The sequence below is a fragment of the Oncorhynchus kisutch genome, linkage group LG8, assembly GCF_002021735.2.
Source record: "Oncorhynchus kisutch isolate 150728-3 linkage group LG8, Okis_V2, whole genome shotgun sequence".
NCBI lineage: Eukaryota > Metazoa > Chordata > Actinopteri > Salmoniformes > Salmonidae > Oncorhynchus > Oncorhynchus kisutch.
This window is the reverse complement of record NC_034181.2, coordinates 17,232,096-17,253,914: the sequence shown is the minus strand read 5'-3', so window position 1 is coordinate 17,253,914 and position 21,819 is coordinate 17,232,096. Positions and strand designations below refer to the sequence as shown.

Here is a 21,819-nt window from a genome sequence, read left to right as displayed (position 1 = left end):
GCCTTGCTGTATCAAAGGGTTCAGAAGCAGATAGGAGTCATAGGCCCTAGCATTGTGAGCTATAAACGTGAAGTTTCTGTACTGGGCTTTTCTAAAATGTTTTAGAAAGAGTCGGGCACAATCGGGTCCCTCGGCCGACCATTTTTCACCCTTGAAAGTCATGGTTGACACAAAAATAGGCAAATGAACCCCTGATTGCTGAGTTGTCTCAAAATCATAAAACACATATTTCTCTGTATGTTCATCTTCAGCCAAGGGCTGAATGTAACACTCATGTGTTACTTCTTGAACTGCTTCCGCGTCTCTGCTTTTCAAAGGACCTTTACAGATTGGGCAGTGTATAATTCCACAAACATGAGGTTTAGGGCTATCTATTTTAAGGTTGTAATTGCAATGACATTTTGGACATTTCTTGTTAATGTCACAACTGCTTACAGATTTACATGCCTTGGGATGCCATGTTTCAGTTTTGTGTTTTTCGTAACAGTAGGCCGAACGACATGTGCGGTGACAATCCGCACAGGGGGTCAAGTTTAGCGGCTGCATAGGGCAATGTTTATCCAGACATACTGAACAGTTGTAACGGCACGAGTGCCCCCCCATGCGTGTGTAGCCGGTATGACAGGCTGGACAGACATATGGCGCGCCTAAAAAGGCTGTGATGTTAGTTACGGCATAGTAATGCTCATTTTGCACATAAAAGTACATAGTCTTAGGATGTGGTTCGGGTATATTTTGGAACTTGAGGAGAGCGTCATTAGCCCTACTGTGGTACAAAACCACAATCTTGATGTTCAGAAAGTTTTCAAATTTGACTATGTCTGAGAAAGCCACAGCATCCTGTATACCGAGACCCACCGCAGTTTGTAGCTCGAGAGCTTTATGTAACGCGGCTTGATCCGTACATCCGGGGCTGAGTAAGTGGGCCAAACCTATGGCAAAACATAGCTTATTACCTGGATTGTGAACGTTTATGAGATAGGCCCTTTTATTGCTTATGATTTCGGACTGCATTAAACTCTCGAGCTTTCGTCTCTGACCCCCGCCCCCTTGTGGTTGGCGTACTAATTGTACTACAAGTTCGAGGGTCCTATCTGCTAGCACGTTTAAATTTGACTGTACAAGGCGTTCTAGCAGTTTAACAAATTGTTCAAGCTCTGCTTCACCATTCTGTAAAATAAGCGATACCTTGCTCTGTAGACTGTCTCCACAAATTTCCAACTGTAAGAGATCCCTAGGTTCGCTATAATCTCTGATCCTCGCTAACAGTTCATTCAAAGTGTCCATAAGCATTACGTAAAACACAGCATATTCCCGAATCTGACCCCCCCATGCGAAATTGAAAAACTGGCGAACCTCAATATTGTTGAATTTATTTCGACGCAAAACATGTACACTTCGATCAAGACCTCCCCCCTCCAGATTTACTAGGCAATTGTCCAACTGTTCAAAAACATCGTATTGGGTTTCAGACTCTTCGGACATTGGTGTTAAAGGCTGATTTATAGGTGTCTGGGGTGCCGAATTAAACCTAGCGCTCTCGTTCTGTACACTGATCTCAAGACCGCCCCCCTCCAGATTTGCTAGACATTTGTCCAACTGTTCAAAAACATCATATTGACTTTCAGACTCTTCGGACAATGTTGTTAAAGGCTGTCTTAGAGGTGTCTGTGGGGCCGAATTAAACCTAGGGCTCGCGTTAAGCTGGGTAATTAGAGATATGATGGTTTCGGGAATCTGTGTTAACATGTTTTCCTCGGAAGGCCCTGACTCATTCATACGTGTAATAATGTCTATGAGTTCGGAGGGAATCTGGGATAATAGATTTTCATCTATTGTCATTATGTCAATTACCCCCGAATCATTCATATGGTTAACTATATCTTGGAGCTCTGTAGGGATCCTGGCTAAGAGTGTTTCAATTGTCTCACTTTGGTCTATAGGGGGCGCCATCTGTCTAATTAAGGATGTGTGTGTGTGTGTGTGTGTGTTTACATGTGTGTTTTTTAACGGCGGTATTTGCTTGTTTTAGCCCTAATGTTTTTTAACATACGGGGTAGCTCGCTACGCCAGAATGACACATCCTGATTGTATTGATGCTCGAGTAGAATACACATGCGCCTCTGGAGTAGAGCCTTTCGTGATTTTAAACCCAGGGTAAACGCTTTGAAAAAACGTTCTTGGTCTATTTCAGAATCTGCTGTTTCCCCCACAGAATTGGCCGATTCAAGAAGGTTGGCAGCTTCACAGAACATCAAATCGTCTACCTCAGAAATGTCATTTAAATCTTTGACATCATCAGGTTTCTCTGGTGTCTTTGGAGCCTCCTCGGGGATGCTTGTCTGGGCATCCTCCGATGTTTGTGCGTTGTGTTCATAAGCCGGTGAGGAGTCTGAAATAAAAATAATACATACACAAATAGGTTATTAACCCTAAAATATGTTAAAAATGCCAAATACATTTCAGATATAAGCCTATATATTAACAATACATTAATTAAATACCTCGGCTTTTTTGACGAGGGCTGTTCTGAAGAAGCTCTGAAACCAAGGGCTGTTGTGTTTGTTCAACCTGTATTACAACATCTGCAGGTCCGGTAGATGGGGAGCCTGAAAAAACAAACAAAAAAACAGCATTAGGCCTTGTTTTAACATATTCCGGCATAAAAAAAATATATAAATATTAAAATAATAATATATATAAATAATAATATATAATTGATTCATACCTAGTCCTTGGAACGACGTCTCGTGAATATCGGCCAAGTAGAATTGTTCGGGTGAAGCGGAACTGTGGATCTGAGCACTAATTATCCTTTGGTGTTTAGAAATATGGGGGACAACGTTGTCCTGGCCAAGGGGAGTTGACCTGCCGTTTAAAGTCTCTGTTCGCTGCTTTTGGGTAAATACATCCTGGGAGTAGGGCAGAATTGTCTCGTAGTCATATGCTTCGCAGAAACCGTTCAGGCTCCATAGGGCATCGTTTAACCTTCTAGGCTTTAGGTCCTCTGTAAACATATAAAATAACTTTTAATATAAGATGCCCACACTTTTTGTTTTTAAGGTATAAATATTTTTATGTATGGAATTCTTGGAGCTTACTTACGTTGACAATTCAGGGCAGGCGTTTGTTTCGGAGCCCCATGGGATGATTCGAGCTCAGTTATACCTCGGAGTATCTGCGTGAATGCTTCAGAATCTATAAAACATTCGACAATATTAAAGCTATAATCACTTTAGCTAATATTGCCTTGTTATACGGTAAGCATACTGATCCTAATGATTGTTTAATATTTCTATAACATCCCACGCTTTTCAAACAATTCCCCACAACAATCAAATCTAATAAAGATTTATTTCAAGAACTCACCTTGCGATAGATCCATTAGCCTGTTTTCCCCGATTATCTTTTTTAACGCTTCAGTCCGATAACGATTCTTGGAGTTTCTGGAGGTGCTGTTTGCATCGGAACTAAAACGCTGCTAACATTGCCCATGGTTTCTAGCGCTTTTGTACCCTACGACCTAGAGAAAAACCCCTGAATGATTTTTTTACATAGCATTTGGGGTTTGTCGTTTTTTTCGGGCTATACCCCCTCCCATGGTATATTTGACACATTTCAAACACATGGTATTGGGTGTGTCTAAACATTAGGATCCTTTTGGAGCTTCTAAAATCTCCGGGGTGCTAGCACCTAGATGCATGGGGGTGTGTTGTTCTCGACATCGCTGGGATGAATGACTTTTTAGCCCACCTAAAAAAAATAGTTTTATGAAAGGCCTTTAAGATTAGGAGTCGTAAGACACAATATTATTGTTGGGGGGTAGGCATCTGTTTTGCAGGCTAGTGTAAACCTTGGTTTCAAACGACCCACCAGGCATGCATGGGTATTTTTTTAACAAACAACCCGCCCCCCTTTTTCTGTTTTTGAAACACACACACACACACACACACACACACACACAGCCACTACAGAAAACTCCCTCACGCACATGCGCGCGCACATGGCTTTTTCCGCAAGATTTTTCTCAGGGACAGACTGCGCTAAGAGTGAACAAACGCGAGAGTTCATAACGTGGTGAGATTCTGATTTTAAAACCATTTATTTCATTCAAAATATTTAGTACATACATTTTATATCGTTACATTCTTAAGGTATTTTACGATGCCTTTCTTACAGATCCTGGGAGCTTATGCAACCAACCGCCATTGTCCGTGTCGAGTTCACCCTCAAAAGGCAAGGCTCTCTTGCTATGTCCATCAACACATGGTAAGTTTTCACTCCAGGGGTAGATCCGCCGTCGGGCCTTTTGGTCTTGACTCTGTCTCAAGGAAAGCCTCGCCCAGCGCTTTAACTGTTCCCCATTTTGGAAGAGAATGTCCAGCTTATTCATAAGTGTTATGAAAATTGGATAATCCACCCATTTAAAACTAAACACAGGAATAAAAAAGTTTACATGTTTGCGGGCTCTGGAAGCTACCGGAGAATTGACAGACTTTGTAGCATTAGCCTTATCATAAAGGTCACAGGCTAAAATTGTCACTTTGTTGTCAGGGCTATAGTCCATTGAAGCAATTCTTAGAGCCTTGAGATCACTGCGGCCGCAGACCTGTTCTTCCAACGCATATCCTGGCACATTTGTAACACTTAGGACCTGTTCAATTTTACAAAGAGCCAGCCTGATGTTTAGCCATTCTCTCATCCCCAGAGCCGGGGGAAAACTCCCAGGTTTTGCAGGATAAAGGGGTTTGGGTCCACGGTCTGTGAATATCTTTACCGTAGAATCCTCCGGGTGGAATATGTAAGACATGTGGCCCTCACTCGTACCCAAAAATCCTTTAAAACATTCTGGAGCTTCACACAGAACTTCTTCAAGGCTTTGGTCACTGGGTTCATGACAAGCCGAGCATAACATCCCTAAAATTGGCATAGGTGTCATTTTTGTTTAATATTCAGGGGGGTTATCATGTACAGTCTTAAACAGGTATTGTTCAGCGGCTTTATAAGGGGCCTTAACCAACCCAAACCGTGAGAAACAGTAACAGGTTGACCTGACACATGGTCACTTACTCAACCCAGGGCATGCACCCTTCTACATGACATAGGGTCATAAATCATTACATAGGGTCATAAATCAGGCTTGGGTCATCAATCATTAACGACCTGTCAAAGGGACCCTTACTCACCCCATAGCCCCCACCTAACCAGGCTTGTCTATCAGGCTTGGGTCATCAATCATTAACGGCCTGTCAAATGGACCCTTACTCACCCCATAGCCCCCACCTAACCAGGCTTGCCTGACCAGAAGACATGCACACGTCATCACTACATAGGGTTCACATAGAGTTCACATAGGGTCATCAATCAAAATTTTGACCCGTGACATCTACTCTATTCTCTCTTACGTTCATCTTTAGGAGACAGAACTCGTCTCCTTCCTAAGCGGTATGACGGCTGCGTGGTCTCATTGTGTTTAAACTTGCGTACTATTGTTTGTACAGATGAACGTGGTACCTTCAGGCATTTGGAAATTCCTCCCAAGGATGAACCAGACTTGTGGAGGTCTACAATTATTTATTTTTAAATTCCCCATGATGTCAAGCAAAGAGGCACTGAGTTTGAAGTTAGGCATTGAAATACATCCACAGGTACACCTCCAATTGACTCAAATCATGTCAATTAGCCTATCACAAGCTTCTAAAGCCATGACATAATTTTCTGGAAGTTTCCAAGCTGTTTAAAGACACAGCCAATTTAGTGTATGTAAACTTTTGACCCACTGGAATTATGATACAGTGAAATAATCTGTCCGTAAACAATTGTTGGAAAAATGACTTGTGTCATGCACAAAGTAGATGTCCTAACTGACTTGCCGAAACTATAGTTTGTTAACAAGAAATGTATGGAGTGGTTGAAAAATTAGTTTTAATGACTCCAACCTAAGTTTAGGTTCTGTGGGAACTCCTTCAAGACTGTTGGAAAAGCATTCCAGTTGAAGCCAAGAGTGTGCAAAGCTGTCATCAAGGCAAAGGGTGGCTACTTTGAAGAATTTCAAAGCAAAACATTTTGGGGATTTGTTTAACACTTTTTGGTTACTACATATTCATGGATATGTGTTATTTCATAGTTTTGATGTCTTCACTATTATTCTACAATGTAGAAAATAGTCAAAATAAAGAAACACTGGAATGACTTTTGACTGGTACTGTGTATTCCCGCTCAATACACAATGACAGTTGCTGCTGTTAGTGTTGGGTTGGAACATAAGCCTTAGTGAAAGAGAAAGAAAAGGAAAGAAATGCATTCTCCACAGCAATAATGATACCTGTCATCCAGGCTGAGGGCCCATTGTAATAAGCTGGGGTTCATTTAACAACAAAACAAAATAGCTCAGACTGGAAGAATCTAGGAGAAATCATATAAACCGCTTCCAGACTAATCTCAGATAGACATGGTATTTCATTTCACTTTGTGTATTTTGTGTATGGTTGTAAATCATTTGTTCTATATTCATCAGAGTAGAAAGCCAGGGAGAGAGGGTAGTAATTAGAGAAGTGCGGATATTGTCATTGTTCTGACAACTTGGTTAATATTTTTTGAGCAATTATGAACGATGGACTGTTTAATGAACTGCCATTTTTGAATATGAACTCCTAAGACTGCAGACAGGGTATATGATTCTCTGTATGGCCAAGTCAATATTTACCTGTAGATAATGAATCACATTGTCAAAGCCAAATTGTTCCACACACACACACACATAATGAGTGCACTGCGCTTCCCAGGCCCCTAAATAATTGTCCAACTCAAACAATGGAGAGCAGATCTATATCACTTCGCTAACTGTGTCTCTTATGTTTTGGTGTCCTTGCTATGGAATTATTTTTTTTTACACTTGTGTGTGTGTGCATGCGTGTGTGCGTGCGCGCATTTAATCTGCCCCAAAATGACAGGACATTTATATGTAGCCCAGCCAAGCACTATAGTTGTTGTTTTGACCAATTGAGTGTTGTTGATGACTGATAACATTGCACCATGTAGAACAATGTGAGGATATTTGTGTTGTTGATGACTGATAACATTGCACCATGTAGAACAATGTGAGGATATTTGTGTTGTTGATGACTGATAACATTGCACCATGTAGAACAATGTGAGGATATTTGTGTTGTTGATGACTGATAACATTGCACCATGTAGAACAATGTGAGGATATTTGTGTTGTTGATGACTGATAACATTGCACCATGTAGAACAATGTGAGGATATTTGTGTTGTTGATGACTGATAACATTGCACCATGTAGAACAATGTGAGGATATTTGTGTTGTTGATGACTGATAACATTGCACCATGTAGAACAATGTGAGGATATTTGTGTTGTTGATGACTGATAACATTGCACCATGTAGAACAATGTGAGGATATTTGCTTTATATACATGGTGGTTTCCCAGGCCTTAAAGAATGTAGTGAACTGGGTAGACACGTGCACACGGTACAGTGAAATGGCTGTTTGCTAACTCCAAAACAACGGAGTACAATAACAATATCAATCAAGAAAAACTTTCCAAATGCAGAAGTAAAAAAGTAACAAGTAGAAAGAAAATGTACACCAGTGGCTGTCGGTGCTGTTTAAGATGAGGGAGGAGGATTGTTTTTTTTACGAGCGTGGCCTTATTTCTGTTACAGCATATTGGATGACTGTCATTCATATTCCATTCACCCAGTTCACCTTAACATCGATAGCTTTAGGCTTCTACATGATACTCAAATTTTCCCTGTACCCATCATGAGGTTGCTACAACCTAGCCTATGACTGAACATTTACAAAGTAGGTGCACAGGTCGAGAGACATTTGAGTAATCAAGGTAAGAGACATTGACACATTCAATACCGCGTTGAACATTCTTGCCTGCATCTAGCTGATCTAGGGTGTAATCATTAGTCCCACAGTTACAAATGTGAGTTTCTATTGGACAAATTCAGGTATGTTTATCCCCGTTTCGTTCCATTTGCTTCCATTTAAGAAATGTTTTTCGCCTGTCTGTGACCAGGCGAAAAAACACTTTCCAAGCCAAACCTTCATGTCATGACTGCTAACCACTACACACAGCCTACATCATTGTCATAGTCAACATAGCTACTGGAACTAACACATTGGTAAACCAGCTACAATCGTGCAGTACAGTCAGCAAGCAGTTTACACTGGCAGGCCACAGTGGCAATAAATACCTTGACTTGGAGAAGTTCCTGTGTCGGATAGCTACAGCCAGCTAGCTAGCATAGCATCCCTCTTTGTTTGAGCCAGGTGTTTGAGTAGCCTAAACTAGCTAACTAAATTGTGAAAGTAAAAAAAGAAAAAATACAACCAAATATACTGTAACTATCTTTTTTCTTCCTCTCGCTTCTTTTTAATTTTGGAAGAAACTTTTAAACAATTTTCTTTTCCACTTTTTGAGTCAACTACTCACCATATTTTATTCACTGCAGTGCTAGCTATCTGTAGTTTATGCTTTCAGTACTAGATTAATTATCTGATCTATTGATTGGTCGGACAACATGTTACTTCATGCTACAAGTGCTCTGATAGGTTGGAGGAGGTCTTCCGGGAGTTGTCATAATTACTCTGTAAGTCTATGGAAGGGGATGAGAACCATGAGAATGAGAGTGGCGCAATGAACTAGCATGTTATCCACCCGTGTTGTCCTAGGTTTGTATTGAAGTCAGTGTACCCAGAGGAGGACAGAAGATAGCTGTCCTCCTGTTACACCATGGTGCTACCCCACAGAGTGCTGCTGAGGCTACTGTAGACCTTCATTGCAAAACAGTGTGTTTTAATCAATTATTTGGTGACGTGAATATTTTTTTATTTTACCTTTATTTAACCAGGTAGGCAAGTTGAGAACAAGTTCTCATTTACAATTGCGACCTGGCCAAGATAAAGCAAAGCAGTTCGACACATACAACGACACAGAGTTACACGTGGAGTAAAACAAACATACAGTCAATAATACAGTATAAACAAGTCTATATACGATGTGAGCAAATGAGGTGAGATAAGGGAGGTAAAGGCAAAAAAAGGCCATGGTGGCAAAGTAAATACAATATAGCAAGTAAAACACTGGAATGGTAGATTTGCAGTGGAAGAATGTGCAAAGTAGAAATAAAAATAATGGGGTGCAAAGGAGCAAAATAAATAAATAAATAAAATACAGTAGGGAAAGAGGTAGTTGTTTGGGCTAAATTATAGGTGGGCTATGTACAGGTGCAGTAATCTGTGAGCTGCTCTGACAGTTGGTGCTTAAAGCTAGTGAGGGAGATAAGTGTTTCCAGTTTCAGAGATTTTTGTAGTTCGTTCCAGTCATTGGCAGCAGAGAACTGGAAGGAGAGGCGGCCAAAGAAAGAATTGGTTTTGGGGGTGACCAGAGAGATATACCTGCTGGAGCGCGTGCTACAGGTGGGTGATGCTATGGTGACCAGCAAGCTGAGATAAGGGGGACTTTACCTAGCAGGGTCTTGTAGATGACATGGAGCCAGTGGGTTTGGCGACGAGTATAAAGCGAGGGCCAGCCAACGAGAGCGTACAGGTCGCAATGGTGGGTAGTATATGGGGCTTTGTTGACAAATCGGATTGCACTGTGATAGACTGCATCCAATTTGTTGAGTAGGGTATTGGAGGCTATTTTGTAAATGACATCGCTGAAGTCGAGGAGTGGTAGGATGGTCAGTTTTACAAGGGTATGTTTGGCAGCATGAGTGAAGGATGCTTTGTTGCGAAATAGGAAGCCAATTCTAGATTTAACTTTGGATTGGAGATGTTTGACGTGGGTCTGGAAGGAGAGTTTACAGTCTAACCAGACACCTAAGTATTTGTAGTTGTCCACGTATTCTAAGTCAGAGCCGTCCAGAGTAGGGATGTTGGACAGGCGGGCAGGTGCAGGCAGCGATCGGTTGAAGTATAATTTTAAATAAAAAGTCCACTTTAAAAATATATATATATTGTTCCACTATTTTTATGAAATTCACTGTGGAGGATGGTCCAACCCTTCCTTCACTGATGTACATAATATATAATTCAGTATGATTGATTTATCAAAATGAACGCTGTTTTATACAGGTAAAGTCAAGGTTACATTCACTGATACCCGTACCACCGTTTGATAGAAACAATTGTAAATCATTTTCTACTGAGGGTGTACTACCTTCACTGCTCTGACCAATACAAGCACAGTGATTGATTTGATTTCTGGATTTCTTGAGGGACTGGGACTGCTTGCAAAAACATACTCTTACCAATGACATACAGTAGGTCATCTCTAATGGTTGTACTTTGTGTGTTTGTTCACCTACAGTAAACTAAGACACCAAGCCCAGAGCGATAGGTTTGGCTACAGAGAGGTGGTTTTAAAAGGAGATCCTAAGAAGTTGAATCTCCATGGGGTAAGAATACAATCTACTTTTACGTTACTGATTGTGAATAGTTACAATGTCTGTCAGTCTTAGTAACAATACTAGTGGGACATAATAAAACATATCTGATGCCACCTCACCTCTCTCTCTCTCTCTCTCTCTGTGTGTCTGTCTCTCCCTCTCTGTCTCTCCCTCTCTGTCTCTCCCTCTCTGTCTCTCCCTCTCTGTCTCTCCCTCTCTGTCTCCCTGTCTCTCTCTCTCTTTCTGTCTCTCTCTTTCTGTCTCTCTCTTTCTGTCTCTCTCTTTCTGTCTCTCTCTTTCTGTCTCTCTCTCTTTCTGTCTCTCTCTCTTTCTGTCTCTCTCTCTTTCTGTCTCTCTCTCTTTCTGTCTCTCTCTCTTTCTGTCTCTCTCTCTTTCTGTCTCTCTCTCTTTCTGTCTCTCTCTCTCTCTGTCTCTCTCTCTCTCTGTCTCTCTCTCTCTCTGTCTCTCTCTCTCTCTGTCGCTCTCTCTGTCGCTCTCTCTGTCGCTCTCTCTCTGGCTCTCTCTCTCGCTCTCTCTCTCTGTCGCTCTCTCTCTCTGGCTCTCTCTCTCGCTCTCTCTCTCGCTCTCTCTCTCGCTCTCTCTCTGTCTCTCTGTCTCTCTCTCTCTTTCTCTCTGTCTCTCTCTCTGTCTCTCTCTCTCTCTGCCTCAATCTTTCCCTTCTTTTGCCTCCTCTTTCTTCCCATTGCGCCACTCTCATTCTCGTGTTCTCTCTCTTGCTCCCTCAACATATCCTTCCCTGTGTCTCCTCTGGTCGTGTTCCTGTCTCTGTCACTCTTACAGCAGACGTGTGCTGTTTGCCTGGAAGACTTCAAAGTCAAAGATGAGCTAGGAGTGTTGCCATGCCAACATGCCTTTCACAGGAAGTGAGTACCATATTAGGAGGAAGAAGGTCACTGCCATTCATTTCAGTCAGCACACAGTTTTCGAATGGAGAGATTTGTCACTGACATACCCACAGTTATGAAATGTTTCCAGGTCACAGGAAGACAATACTTGCCTGACTAGAGAGGCACCTCTTGGTAAACACTGAATCCCATTTGAAGACCTTTAATGTGCAACATAGTATCTAAAAAAGAAAAACTATCTCTTACTCTGGAATTCCCTTTGTGATGATCCGTTGCTACCTTTGTGATGTCATCAATTAGACATAATTGGACTTAATATTACAGATGTTTCCTTTGTGATAATAATAATAATTTTGGAGGGTACTTATATTTGCCCCGCCTTATATTTGCCCCGCCAAAAAAAGTGCATATCACAACTCCACATCCTTGGAGAGTGGGGTCAGGGCCAGGTTAGGAACTGCCAGATGCGTCATAATAACTGCCAGAAGTAAAGCCACATTTGAAATGTAATCTTTTTTTGTTGTCATTTAGCCACTCTTATCCAGAGCAATTAGGGTTAAGTGCCTTGCTTAAGGGCACATTGACAGATTTTTCACCTAGTCAGTTTGGGGATTCGAACCGGCTACCTTTCGGTTACTTAACCACTATGCTACCTGCATTGAATACATGGAGCAGGGTGGGGAAAAAAATCGCATTAAAATACAATACAGCCTTTGTGATGTCATCAATTATACTGAATTTTACAGATGTATCCTTTGTGATGTCAAAAATTACAGTTACTTGGAATGTTTAGCAAATTATACAATTTCTGTGTGTTTCTTAGGTGTCTGGTGAAATGGCTGGAGGTGCGCTGTGTGTGCCCCATGTGCAACAAAACCATTGCAGGACCCCCAGAACAGCGCAACAGCATAGGAACACTACTGGACGAACTGGTGTAACCTAACAACAAGCACGTCGTGGGCACTGTGAGCTGGTGTAACCTAGCAACCAACAGAAAGTGAACGCTATTGTCTGGTGTATCCTAGAAACCGCCCACAGATGACTGTGAAATGGTGTAACCTAGCTACCACCTGGAGAGGACTGTGAGAGCTGCTGTTACCTAGCAACCAACACAGAGCTGCATACATGAGTCTACACCACACACCACAGACAGTCTCCAGCTACCCACACTTCACCCTGTCACTCTTTCTCTTTGTCTCTGACTGTCTCACTCTTTTTCTCTGTCTCTGACTGTCTCACTCTTTTTCTCTGTCTTTCTCCCCCATTTTCTCTCACTAGCCTTCTGTCCTTTCTGTCACGCTCTCTATTTCTGTCTTTCTTCTGTTGTCTCTTTGATCTCTCTCTCTCTGACACTAATTTCTCACCTTCTCTCTTTTCCTCTCTTTCTGTCTTTTACTTCCTCAGAGGTGTGTTCTAGTTCCAAAGTCAGCAAGAGGGAAGAGCTCCAGACAGTTGGAGAGTGTAGGAGCAGGCAGTTGATTTGAATGTGTAAAGACAAGAGTGGAACTATAAGAACCATGGTGTTGAGAAAATACAAAGTGATGTTCTATGGGCATGTGTGTGTTGTGTGTGTGTGTGTGTGTGTGTGTTGTCGCACAGAGGAGTCTGTTTGGGTTTGTCAATTTCTTTTTTTGTTTATAACATGTTTGTTTTCTATTATTGTACATGGACCAAGGCAATGTGAGTGACGTGCATCACCCTCTCACCACAACATTTTTGTTCTTGGCTGAAAGGTGTTCGTTTTTGATGTATTGCACTCTGACACTCTGTGTTTTATATACCTCCTGCCAACCAATGTGTGTATCGCACTGCACAGGTGGTTTAGTGAAACATGCTCACATGTTTTATAACCTTGCCTGACACCTGAAGACTCATTTTAGCTCCCAACATTATTGCCCAGGCTTTAGCTCAGTAGGCTATTGTGGTTCTGAAATGTGGAGACAAATTCAAATTCAATCACATTAATAGATTGAGGTATCTAAGAACGCAAAGGCACCTGCTGTTTTCTGTCGTATTACTGGTGCAGTATACCTGTGACATTACTTTTATAGAGCACCGGGTTCTTCTCAAGTTACAGTAGTTTAGAGGTTCAATGTTGTGTGATTTATATCTCAAGAACAACTCCATCTGATGGAATACAGCATATGTCATTTTTCTCAGTTTGTAATTCTCTCCCTCTTTGAAGAATATGCTTTAAAAAAAAATTACATGTTTAATGGCTCCTTTAATGGCTCCAGTCGAACACATACCAAGTAAGCACTGCTTTAATTGAGCACTACTCCTCCCTATGCAACTGGGTCCTGGACTTCCTGACTGGCCGCCCCCAGGTGGAGAAGGTGGGCAACATTACCTCCTCGACACTGACCCTCAACACAGGGGCCCCACAAGGGTGCGTCCTCAGTCCCCTCCTGTATTCCCTGTATACCAACGACTGCGTGGCCTCAGACAGTTCCAACTCCATCATCAAGTGTACTGACGACATGACAGTAGTAGGCCTGACCAACAACAACGACCCCTACAGGGAGGAGGTAGGCACGCTGACGGCATGGTGCCAGATTAACAACCCCTCCCTCGACATTAGCGAAAGAAAGAAGCTGATTGTGGACTTCAGGAGGAACCAGGCTGTCCTCATCAATGGGGCTGCCGTGGAGACAGTCAATAACTTAAAATTCCTTGGCATTCACATCTCAGAGAAGCTGAAATGATCTAACCACATGGACAAAGTAGAGAAGAAGGCACTACAGCAACTCTTCAACCTCCGGATGCTGAGGAAATTCAGCCTGTCCTCGAGGGCCCTCACAGTGTTCTACAGGAGCACCATCGAGAGCATATTGTTGGGCTGCATCACAGCCTGGTACGGCAACTCCACCGCCGCAGACCGCAAGTATCTTCAGAGGGTGTACATGCAGCCAAATGCACCATGGGGTGCACACTGCCCTACAGGACACCTACAACACCAGGTGTCGCAGGAAGACAAGAAGATCATCAGGGACCCCAGACACCAAACCATGGCCTGTTCTCCCCGCGTCAATCACTCAGACATGGCAGTACAGAAGCATCATGGCAAAAACTGAAAGACTGGCCAATAGTTTCTGCCCTCAGACCATCAGGCTGCTGAATAGCCACCACTAGTCAGCTACCAGCCCCCCACCCGAACAGACTTTTATTCTGCCCCCTCACCAATGGCATTTTATCACTGTTGCTGTTGTTAATATGTATATTTTAAATTGTATTAAAATGTTGATTGTTTTTATTGTGCTCAATGGTCATGCTGCTGCTCCCCCTATGGTCATTCCACCCCAGCCCCTCAACAGTCTTTACTCTACCTCCACCCCAATGGACATTTATTTATTCCTCACTGCTACACTTATTGTGTTGTGTGTGTATATAGTGTTATTTATACTGTTGTTATTTCTATTTCATTATTTTATTTCAAAAGTCCTGCATGTTAATGCTCAAAGACTTTCACTGTACCCTGCAATCCCACCTGCAAACCCACCTACAACCCTGTACATGTAACTATTAAACACCCTGAATCTGATTCTCTACCACTCCCCTGGTCTCTGTGTTTTATCTGTAGTGGGGAAATTCAGAAAGTATTCAGACCCCTATCCCTTTTTTCACATTTTGTTACGTTACAGCCTTATTCTAAAATATTCTTACTCATCAATCTACACACAATGCCCCATAATGACAAAGTGAAAACAGTTTTTATTTTATTTTAGCAAATGTATTAAAAATAAGAAACAGAGGTGAATCCAGGCCCTGCAGTGCCTAGCTCCACTTCTATTCCCCAGGCGCTCTCTTTTGATGACTTCTGTAACCGTAAAAGCCTTGGTTTCATGCATGTTAACATTAGAAGCCTCCTCCCTAAGTTTGTTCTATTCACTGCTTTAGCACACTCTGCCAACCTGGATGTTCTAGCCATGTCTGGATCCTGGCTTAGGAAGACCACCAAAAATTCTGAAAATTTCATCCCTAACTACAACATTTTCAGACAAGATAGAACTGCCAAAGGGGGCGGTGTTGCAATCTACTGCAAATATAGCCAGCAGAGTTCTGTCCTACTATCCAGGTCTGTACCAAAACAATTTGAACTTCTACTTTTAAAAATCCACCTCTCTAAAAACAAGTCTCTCACTGTTGCCTTCTGCTACAGACCACCCTCTGCGCCCAGCTGTGCTCTGGACACCATATGTGAACTGATTGCCCCCCATCTATCTCCAGAGCTCGTGCTGCTAGGCGACCTAAACTGGAACATGCTTAACACCCCAGCCATCCTACAATCTAAGCTTGATGAAACACTTCAGCGAGCAGGCCTTTCTAATCAACCTGGCCGGGGTATCCTGGAAGGATATTGATCTCATCCCGTCAGTAGAGGATGCCTGTTTTTTATTTTTAAATGCCTTCCTCTCCATCTTAAATAAGCATGCCCCATTCAAGAAATGTAGAACCAAGAACAGATATAGCCCTTGGTTCTCTCCAGACCCGACTGCCCTTAACCAACACAAAAACATCCTATGGCGTTCTGCGTTAGCATAGAACAGCCCCCGTGATATGCAACTTTTCAGGGAAGCTAGAAACCAATAGGCAGTTAGAAAAGCCAAGGCTAGCTTTTTCAAGCAGGAATTTGCTTCCTGCAACCCAAACTAAAAAAAGTTCTGGGACACTGTAAAGTCCATGGAAAATAAGAACACCTCCTCCCAGCTGCCCACTGCACTGAAGATAGGAAACACTGTCACCACTGATAAATCCACTATAATTGAGAAGTTCAATGAGCATTTTTCTACGGCTGGCCATGCTTGGCTGGCTACCCCTACCCCAGTCAACAGCACTGCACCCCCCCCACAGCAAAATCAGGACCCCTACAAAATCAGCCGGGCTAGACAATCTGGACCCTTTCTTTCTAAAAAATGATCTGCCGAAATTGTTGCCACCCCTATTACTAGCCTGTTCAACCTCTCGTGTCGGTCATCCCCCTCTTCAAAGGGGTGGACATTCTTGACCCAAACTGCTACAGACCTATATCTATCCTACCCTGCCTTTCTAAGGTCTTCGAAAGCCAAGTCACCAAACAGATTACCGACCATTTCGAATCCCACCATACCTTCTCCGCTATGCAATCTGGTTTCAGAGCTGGTCATGGGTGCACCTCAGCTACGCTCAAGGTCCTAAACGATATCTTAACCGCCATCGATAAGAAACAATACTGTGCAGCCGTATTCATTTACCTGACCAAGGCTTTCGACTCTGTCAATCACCACATCCTCATCGGCAGACTCTACAGCCTTGGTTTCTCAAATGATTGCCTCGCCTGGTTCACCAACTACTTCTCTGATAGAGTTCAGTGTGTCAAATTGGAGGGTCTGTTGTCCGGGCCTCTGGCAGTCTCTATGGGGGTGCCACAGGGTTCAATTCTTGGACCGACTCTCTTCTCTGAATACATCAATGATGTCACTCTTGCTGCTGGTGAGTCTCTGATCCACCTCTACGTAGACGACACCATTCTGTATACTTCTGTCCCTTCTTTGGACACTGAGTTAACAACCCTCCAGACGAGCTTCAATGCCATACAGCTCTCCTTCTGTGGCCTCCAATTACTCTTAAATAGAAGTAAAACTAAATGCATGCACTTCAACCGATCGCTGCCTGCACCTGCCCGCCTGTCCAACATCACTACTCTGGGCGGCTCTGACTTAGAATATGTGGACAACTACAAATACCTAGGTGTCTGGTTAGACTGTAAACTCTCCTTTCAGACTCACATCAAACATCTCCAATCCAAAGTTAAATCTAGAATTGGCTTCCTATTTCGCAACAAAGCGTCCTTCACTCATGCTGCCAAACATACCCTTGTAAAACTGACCATCCTACCAATCCTCGACTTCGGCGATGTCATTTACAAAATAGCCTCCAATACCCTACTCAATAAATTGAATGTAGTCTATCACAGTGCCATCCGTATTGTCACCAAAGCCCCATATACTACCCACCACTGCGACCTGTACGCTCTTGTTGGCTGGCCCTCGCTTCATACTCGTCGCCAAACCCACTGGCTCCAGGTCATCTACAAGACCCTGCTAGGTAAAGTCCCCCCTTATCTCAGCTCGCTGGTCACCATAGCAGCATCCAGCTGTAGCACACGCTCTAGCAGGTACAGTGCCTTGCGAAAGTATTCGGCCCCCTTGAACTTTGCGACCTTTTGCCACATTTCAGGCTTCAAACATAAAGATATAAAACTGTATGGGACACAATCATGAAGTGGAACGACATTTATTGGATATTTCAAACTTTTTTAACAAATCAAAAACTGAAAAATTGGCCGTGCAAAATTATTCAGCCCTTTTACTTTCAGTGCAGCAAACTCTCTCCAGAAGTTCAGTGAGGATCTCTGAATGATCCAATGTTGACCTAAATGACTAAAGATGATAAATACAATCCACCTGTGTGTAATCAAGTCTCCGTATAAATGCACCTGCACTGTGATAGTCTCAGAGGTCCGTTAAAAGCGCAGAGAGCATCATGAAGAACAAGGAACACACCAGGCAGGTCCGAGATACTGTTGTGAAGAAGTTTAAAGCCGGATTTGGATACAAAAACATTTCCCAAGCTTTAAACATCCCAAGGAGCACTGTGCAAGCGATAATATTGAAATGGAAGGAGTATCAGACCACTGCAAATCTACCAAGACCTGGCCGTCCCTCTAAACTTTCAGCTCATACAAGGAGAAGACTGATCAGAGATGCAGCCAAGAGGCCCATGATCACTCTGGATGAACTGCAGAGATCTACAGCTGAGGTGGGAGACTCTGTCCATAGGACAACAATCAGTCGTATATTGCACAAATCTGGCCTTTATGGAAGAGTGGCAAGAAGAAAGCCATTTCTTAAAGATATCCATAAAAAGTGTTGTTTAAAGTTTGCCACAAGCCACCTGGGAGACACACCAAACATGTGGAAGAAGGTGCTCTGGTCAGATGAAACCAAAATTGAACTTTTTGGCAACAATGAAAAACGTTATGTTTGGCGTAAAAGCAACACAGCTCATCACCCTGAACACATCATCCCCACTGTCAAACATGGTGGTGGCAGCATCATGGTTTGGGCCTGCTTTTCTTCAGCAGGGACAGGGAAGATGGTTAAAATTGATGGGAAGATGGATGGAGCCAAATACAGGACCATTCTGGAAGAAAACCTGATGGAGTCTGCAGAAGACCTGAGACTGGGACGGAGATTTGTCTTCCAACAAGACAATGATCCAAAACATAAAGCAAAATCTACAATGGAATGGTTCAAAAATAAACATATCCAGGTGTTAGAATGGCCAAGTCAAAGTCCAGACCTGAATCCAATCGAGAATCTGTGGAAAGAACTGAAAACTGCTGTTCACAAATGTTCTCCATCCAACCTCACTGAGCTCGAGCTGTTTTGCAAGGAGGAATGGGAAAAAATGTCAGTCTCTCGATGTGCAAAACTGATAGAGACATACCCCAAGCGACTTACAGCTGTAATCGCAGCAAAAGGTGGCGCTACAAAGTATTAACTTAAGGGGGCTGAATAATTTTGCACGCCCGATTTTTCAGTTTTTGATTTGTTAAAAAAGTTTGAAATATCCAATAAATGTCGTTCCACTTCATGATTGTGTCCCACTTGTTGTTGATTCTTCACAAAAAAATACAGTTTTATATCTTTATGTTTGAAGCCTAAAATGTGGCAAAAGGTCGCAAAGTTCAAGGTGGCCGAATACTTTCGCAAGGCACTGTATATCTCTCTGGTCAACCCCAAAACCAATTCTTCCTTTGGCCGCCTCTCCTTCCAGTTCTCTGCTGCCAATGACTGGAACGAACTACAAACATTTCTGAAACTGGAAACACTTATCTACCTTACTAGCTTTAAGCACCAGCTGTCAGAGCAGCTCACAGATTACTGCACCTGTACATAGCCCATCTATAATTTAGCCCAAACAACCTCTTTCCCTACTGTATTTATTTATTTTGCTCCTTTGCACTGCATTATTTCTATCTCTACTTTGCATATTCTTCCACTGCAAATCAACCATTCCAGTGTTTTACTTGCTATATTGTATTTACTTCGCCACCATGGCCTTTTTTTGCCTTTACCTCCCTTATCTCACCTCACTTGCTCACATTGTATATAGACTTATTTGTCTATGTTTGTTTTACTCCATGTGTAACTCTGTTGTTTTGTGTCGAACTGCTTTGCTTTATCTTGGCCAGGTCGCAATTGTAAACGAGAACTTGTTCTCAACTTGTCTACCTGGTTAAATAAATGTGAAATAAAAAAATTAAAATAAATGTCTTTACCTAAGTATTCAGACACTGCTATGAGACTCGAAATTGAGCTCAGGTGCATCCTGTTTCCATTGATCATCCTTGAGATGTTTATACAACTTGACTGAAGTCCACCTGTGGTAAATTAAATTGATTGGATATGATTTGTAAAGGCATACACCTGTCTATATAAGGTCCCACAGTTGACAGTGCATGTCAGAGCAAAAACCAAGTTCAAAGGATTTGTCCTAGAAGTCCGAGACAGGATTGTGTCGAGGCACAGCCGGTTGTTATACTGCCTGGGATTGAACCCCAACCTATAGGACTTCCAAGCACAACGGGTTGTTATACTGCCTGAGATTGAACCCAGGTCTGTAGTGACACCTCTATTACTGTGATGGAGTGCCTTAGAGAGCTGCACTACTCATTGGCCTCCATAATTCTTGTAATTTTTTTTTAGCCCATTTTCTCCTCAATTTCATGGTACCAAATTGGTAGTTACAGTCTTGTCTCATTGCTGCAACTCCCATACAGGCTGTGGAGAGGTTAAGCTTGAGAGCCGTGCATCCTCCAAAACACAACCCAAGCCAAGCCACACTGCCCTCTTAACCCAGAAGCCAGCCGCATGGAGGAAACACTGTGCATATGGCGACTGTGTCAGCGCGCACTGCGCCCGGCCCACCACAGGAGTCGCTAGTGCATGATGGGACAAGGCCATCCCTGCAGGACAAATCCTCCCCTAACGACGCTGGGCCAATTGTGCACCACCCCATGGGTCTCCCGGTTGTGGCTGGCTGTGACAGAGCCTGGACTTGAACCCAGAATCTCTGGTGGCACAGCTAGCACTGCGATGCAGTGCCTTAGACTGCTGGACCACTCGGGAGGCCCTCCATCTTTCTTAAATGGAAGAAGTTTGGAACCACCAATACTCTTCCTTGAGCTGGCTGACCGGCCAAACCGAGCAATCGGGGGAGAAGGGCCTTGGTCAGGGAGGTGACCAAGATCCCAATGATCACTGACACAGTTCCTCTGTGGAGATGAGAGAACCTTCCAGAAGGACAACCATCTCTGCAGCACTCCAGCAATCAGGGCTTTATGGTAGAGTGGCCAGACAGAAGCCACTCCTCAGTAAAAGGCACATGACAGCCCGCTTGGAGTTTGCCAAAAGGCACCTAAAGGACTCTCAGGCCATGAGAAACAAGATTTTTAGGTCTGATGAAGCCAAGATTGAACTCTTTGGCCTGAATGCCAAGTGTCACGTGTGGAGGAAGCCTGCTACCATCCCTATGGTGAAGCATGGTGGTGGCAGCATCATGGTGTGGGGATGTTTTTCAGCGGCAGGGACTGGAAGACTAGTCAGGATCAGGATAATTTATTTTAAATAAATTTGCAAAATGTAAAAACTGTTGGTTTTTTTTCAAAACTTTGTCATTATAACCTATTGTATGTAGATTGATGAGGGGGGGGAAATGTAATACATTTTAGAATAAGGCTGTAACGTAACAGAATGTGGAAAAAGTCAAGGGGTCTGAGTACTTTCCGAATGCACTGTATGTAAAGTTTGCCTGTGCCATGGGGGTACATCCCAGTACTGACCATGGGATAAAGATAACTACTGGAAAACTACTGTGTAGCACCACCTACAGCTCCTGTAATGTGCCTGAGGTTTGTAGAGACTTTTGGTTTTCCTACACCAGCCACATTGCACGTTTTTAAATCAGTCGGCGTACACAAATGTGACTTGAATAAATGGAGGGGTTTACCCTTCTTCTTAGTTTACTACTTTACAAGTTGTTTATTTCTTGACTACGTTGTCTAGTGTGTCTGTGCTTGTGTGTGTGCATGCTGAGCATGACAGTGTCTCTGGCGCCACCCTCTGGTACAAGATAAGAGTAACATCTGAAGTGTTATTTCTGTAAAGGATACTCGTGGAGACATGCAATTCTGCTGCTTCCTCAGTCTACATCTAATATATGAATTTGATTATCTCCTTATCTCAACAAAAACTGTTCAATGGTCTTATATTATGAAAATTAAACTCCCTTTATGTCACTCTTGGACAAATATGTTTCATCTGGTAGAGCTCAATTGGAATGTAGATGCAGCATATACATTTCCCTCACACTTAATCCTACAGCTACCAATGATCTAGTAAGAAATTAGGATAGCGTGCATGTGTCAAATCATCATAAAGCTTCTAAAGCCAGTTCCCACTCGTACTACTAGTTTG

At 42.8% G+C, this 21,819-nt stretch overlaps 1 protein-coding gene across 2 annotated transcripts in view; it reads left to right on the top strand.

Moving 5' to 3' along the window:
- rnf122 (ring finger protein 122) overlaps positions 1-14,850 on the top strand; it is a 53,480-nt gene extending 38,630 nt beyond the window's left edge. The window contains exons 3-5 of one of the 2 annotated variants that reach the window (XM_031829728.1): positions 10,355-10,442; positions 11,235-11,317; positions 12,123-14,850. In XM_031829728.1, coding sequence (XP_031685588.1) covers positions 10,355-10,442; positions 11,235-11,317; positions 12,123-12,237 — 286 coding nt within the window. In that variant the 3' untranslated portion in view covers positions 12,238-14,850. The remainder of the gene's footprint in view (positions 1-10,354; positions 10,443-11,234; positions 11,318-12,122) is intronic. The other variant, XM_031829729.1, reaches the window with a different exon arrangement.
- The last annotated feature ends 6,969 nt before the right edge of the window (positions 14,851-21,819 follow it).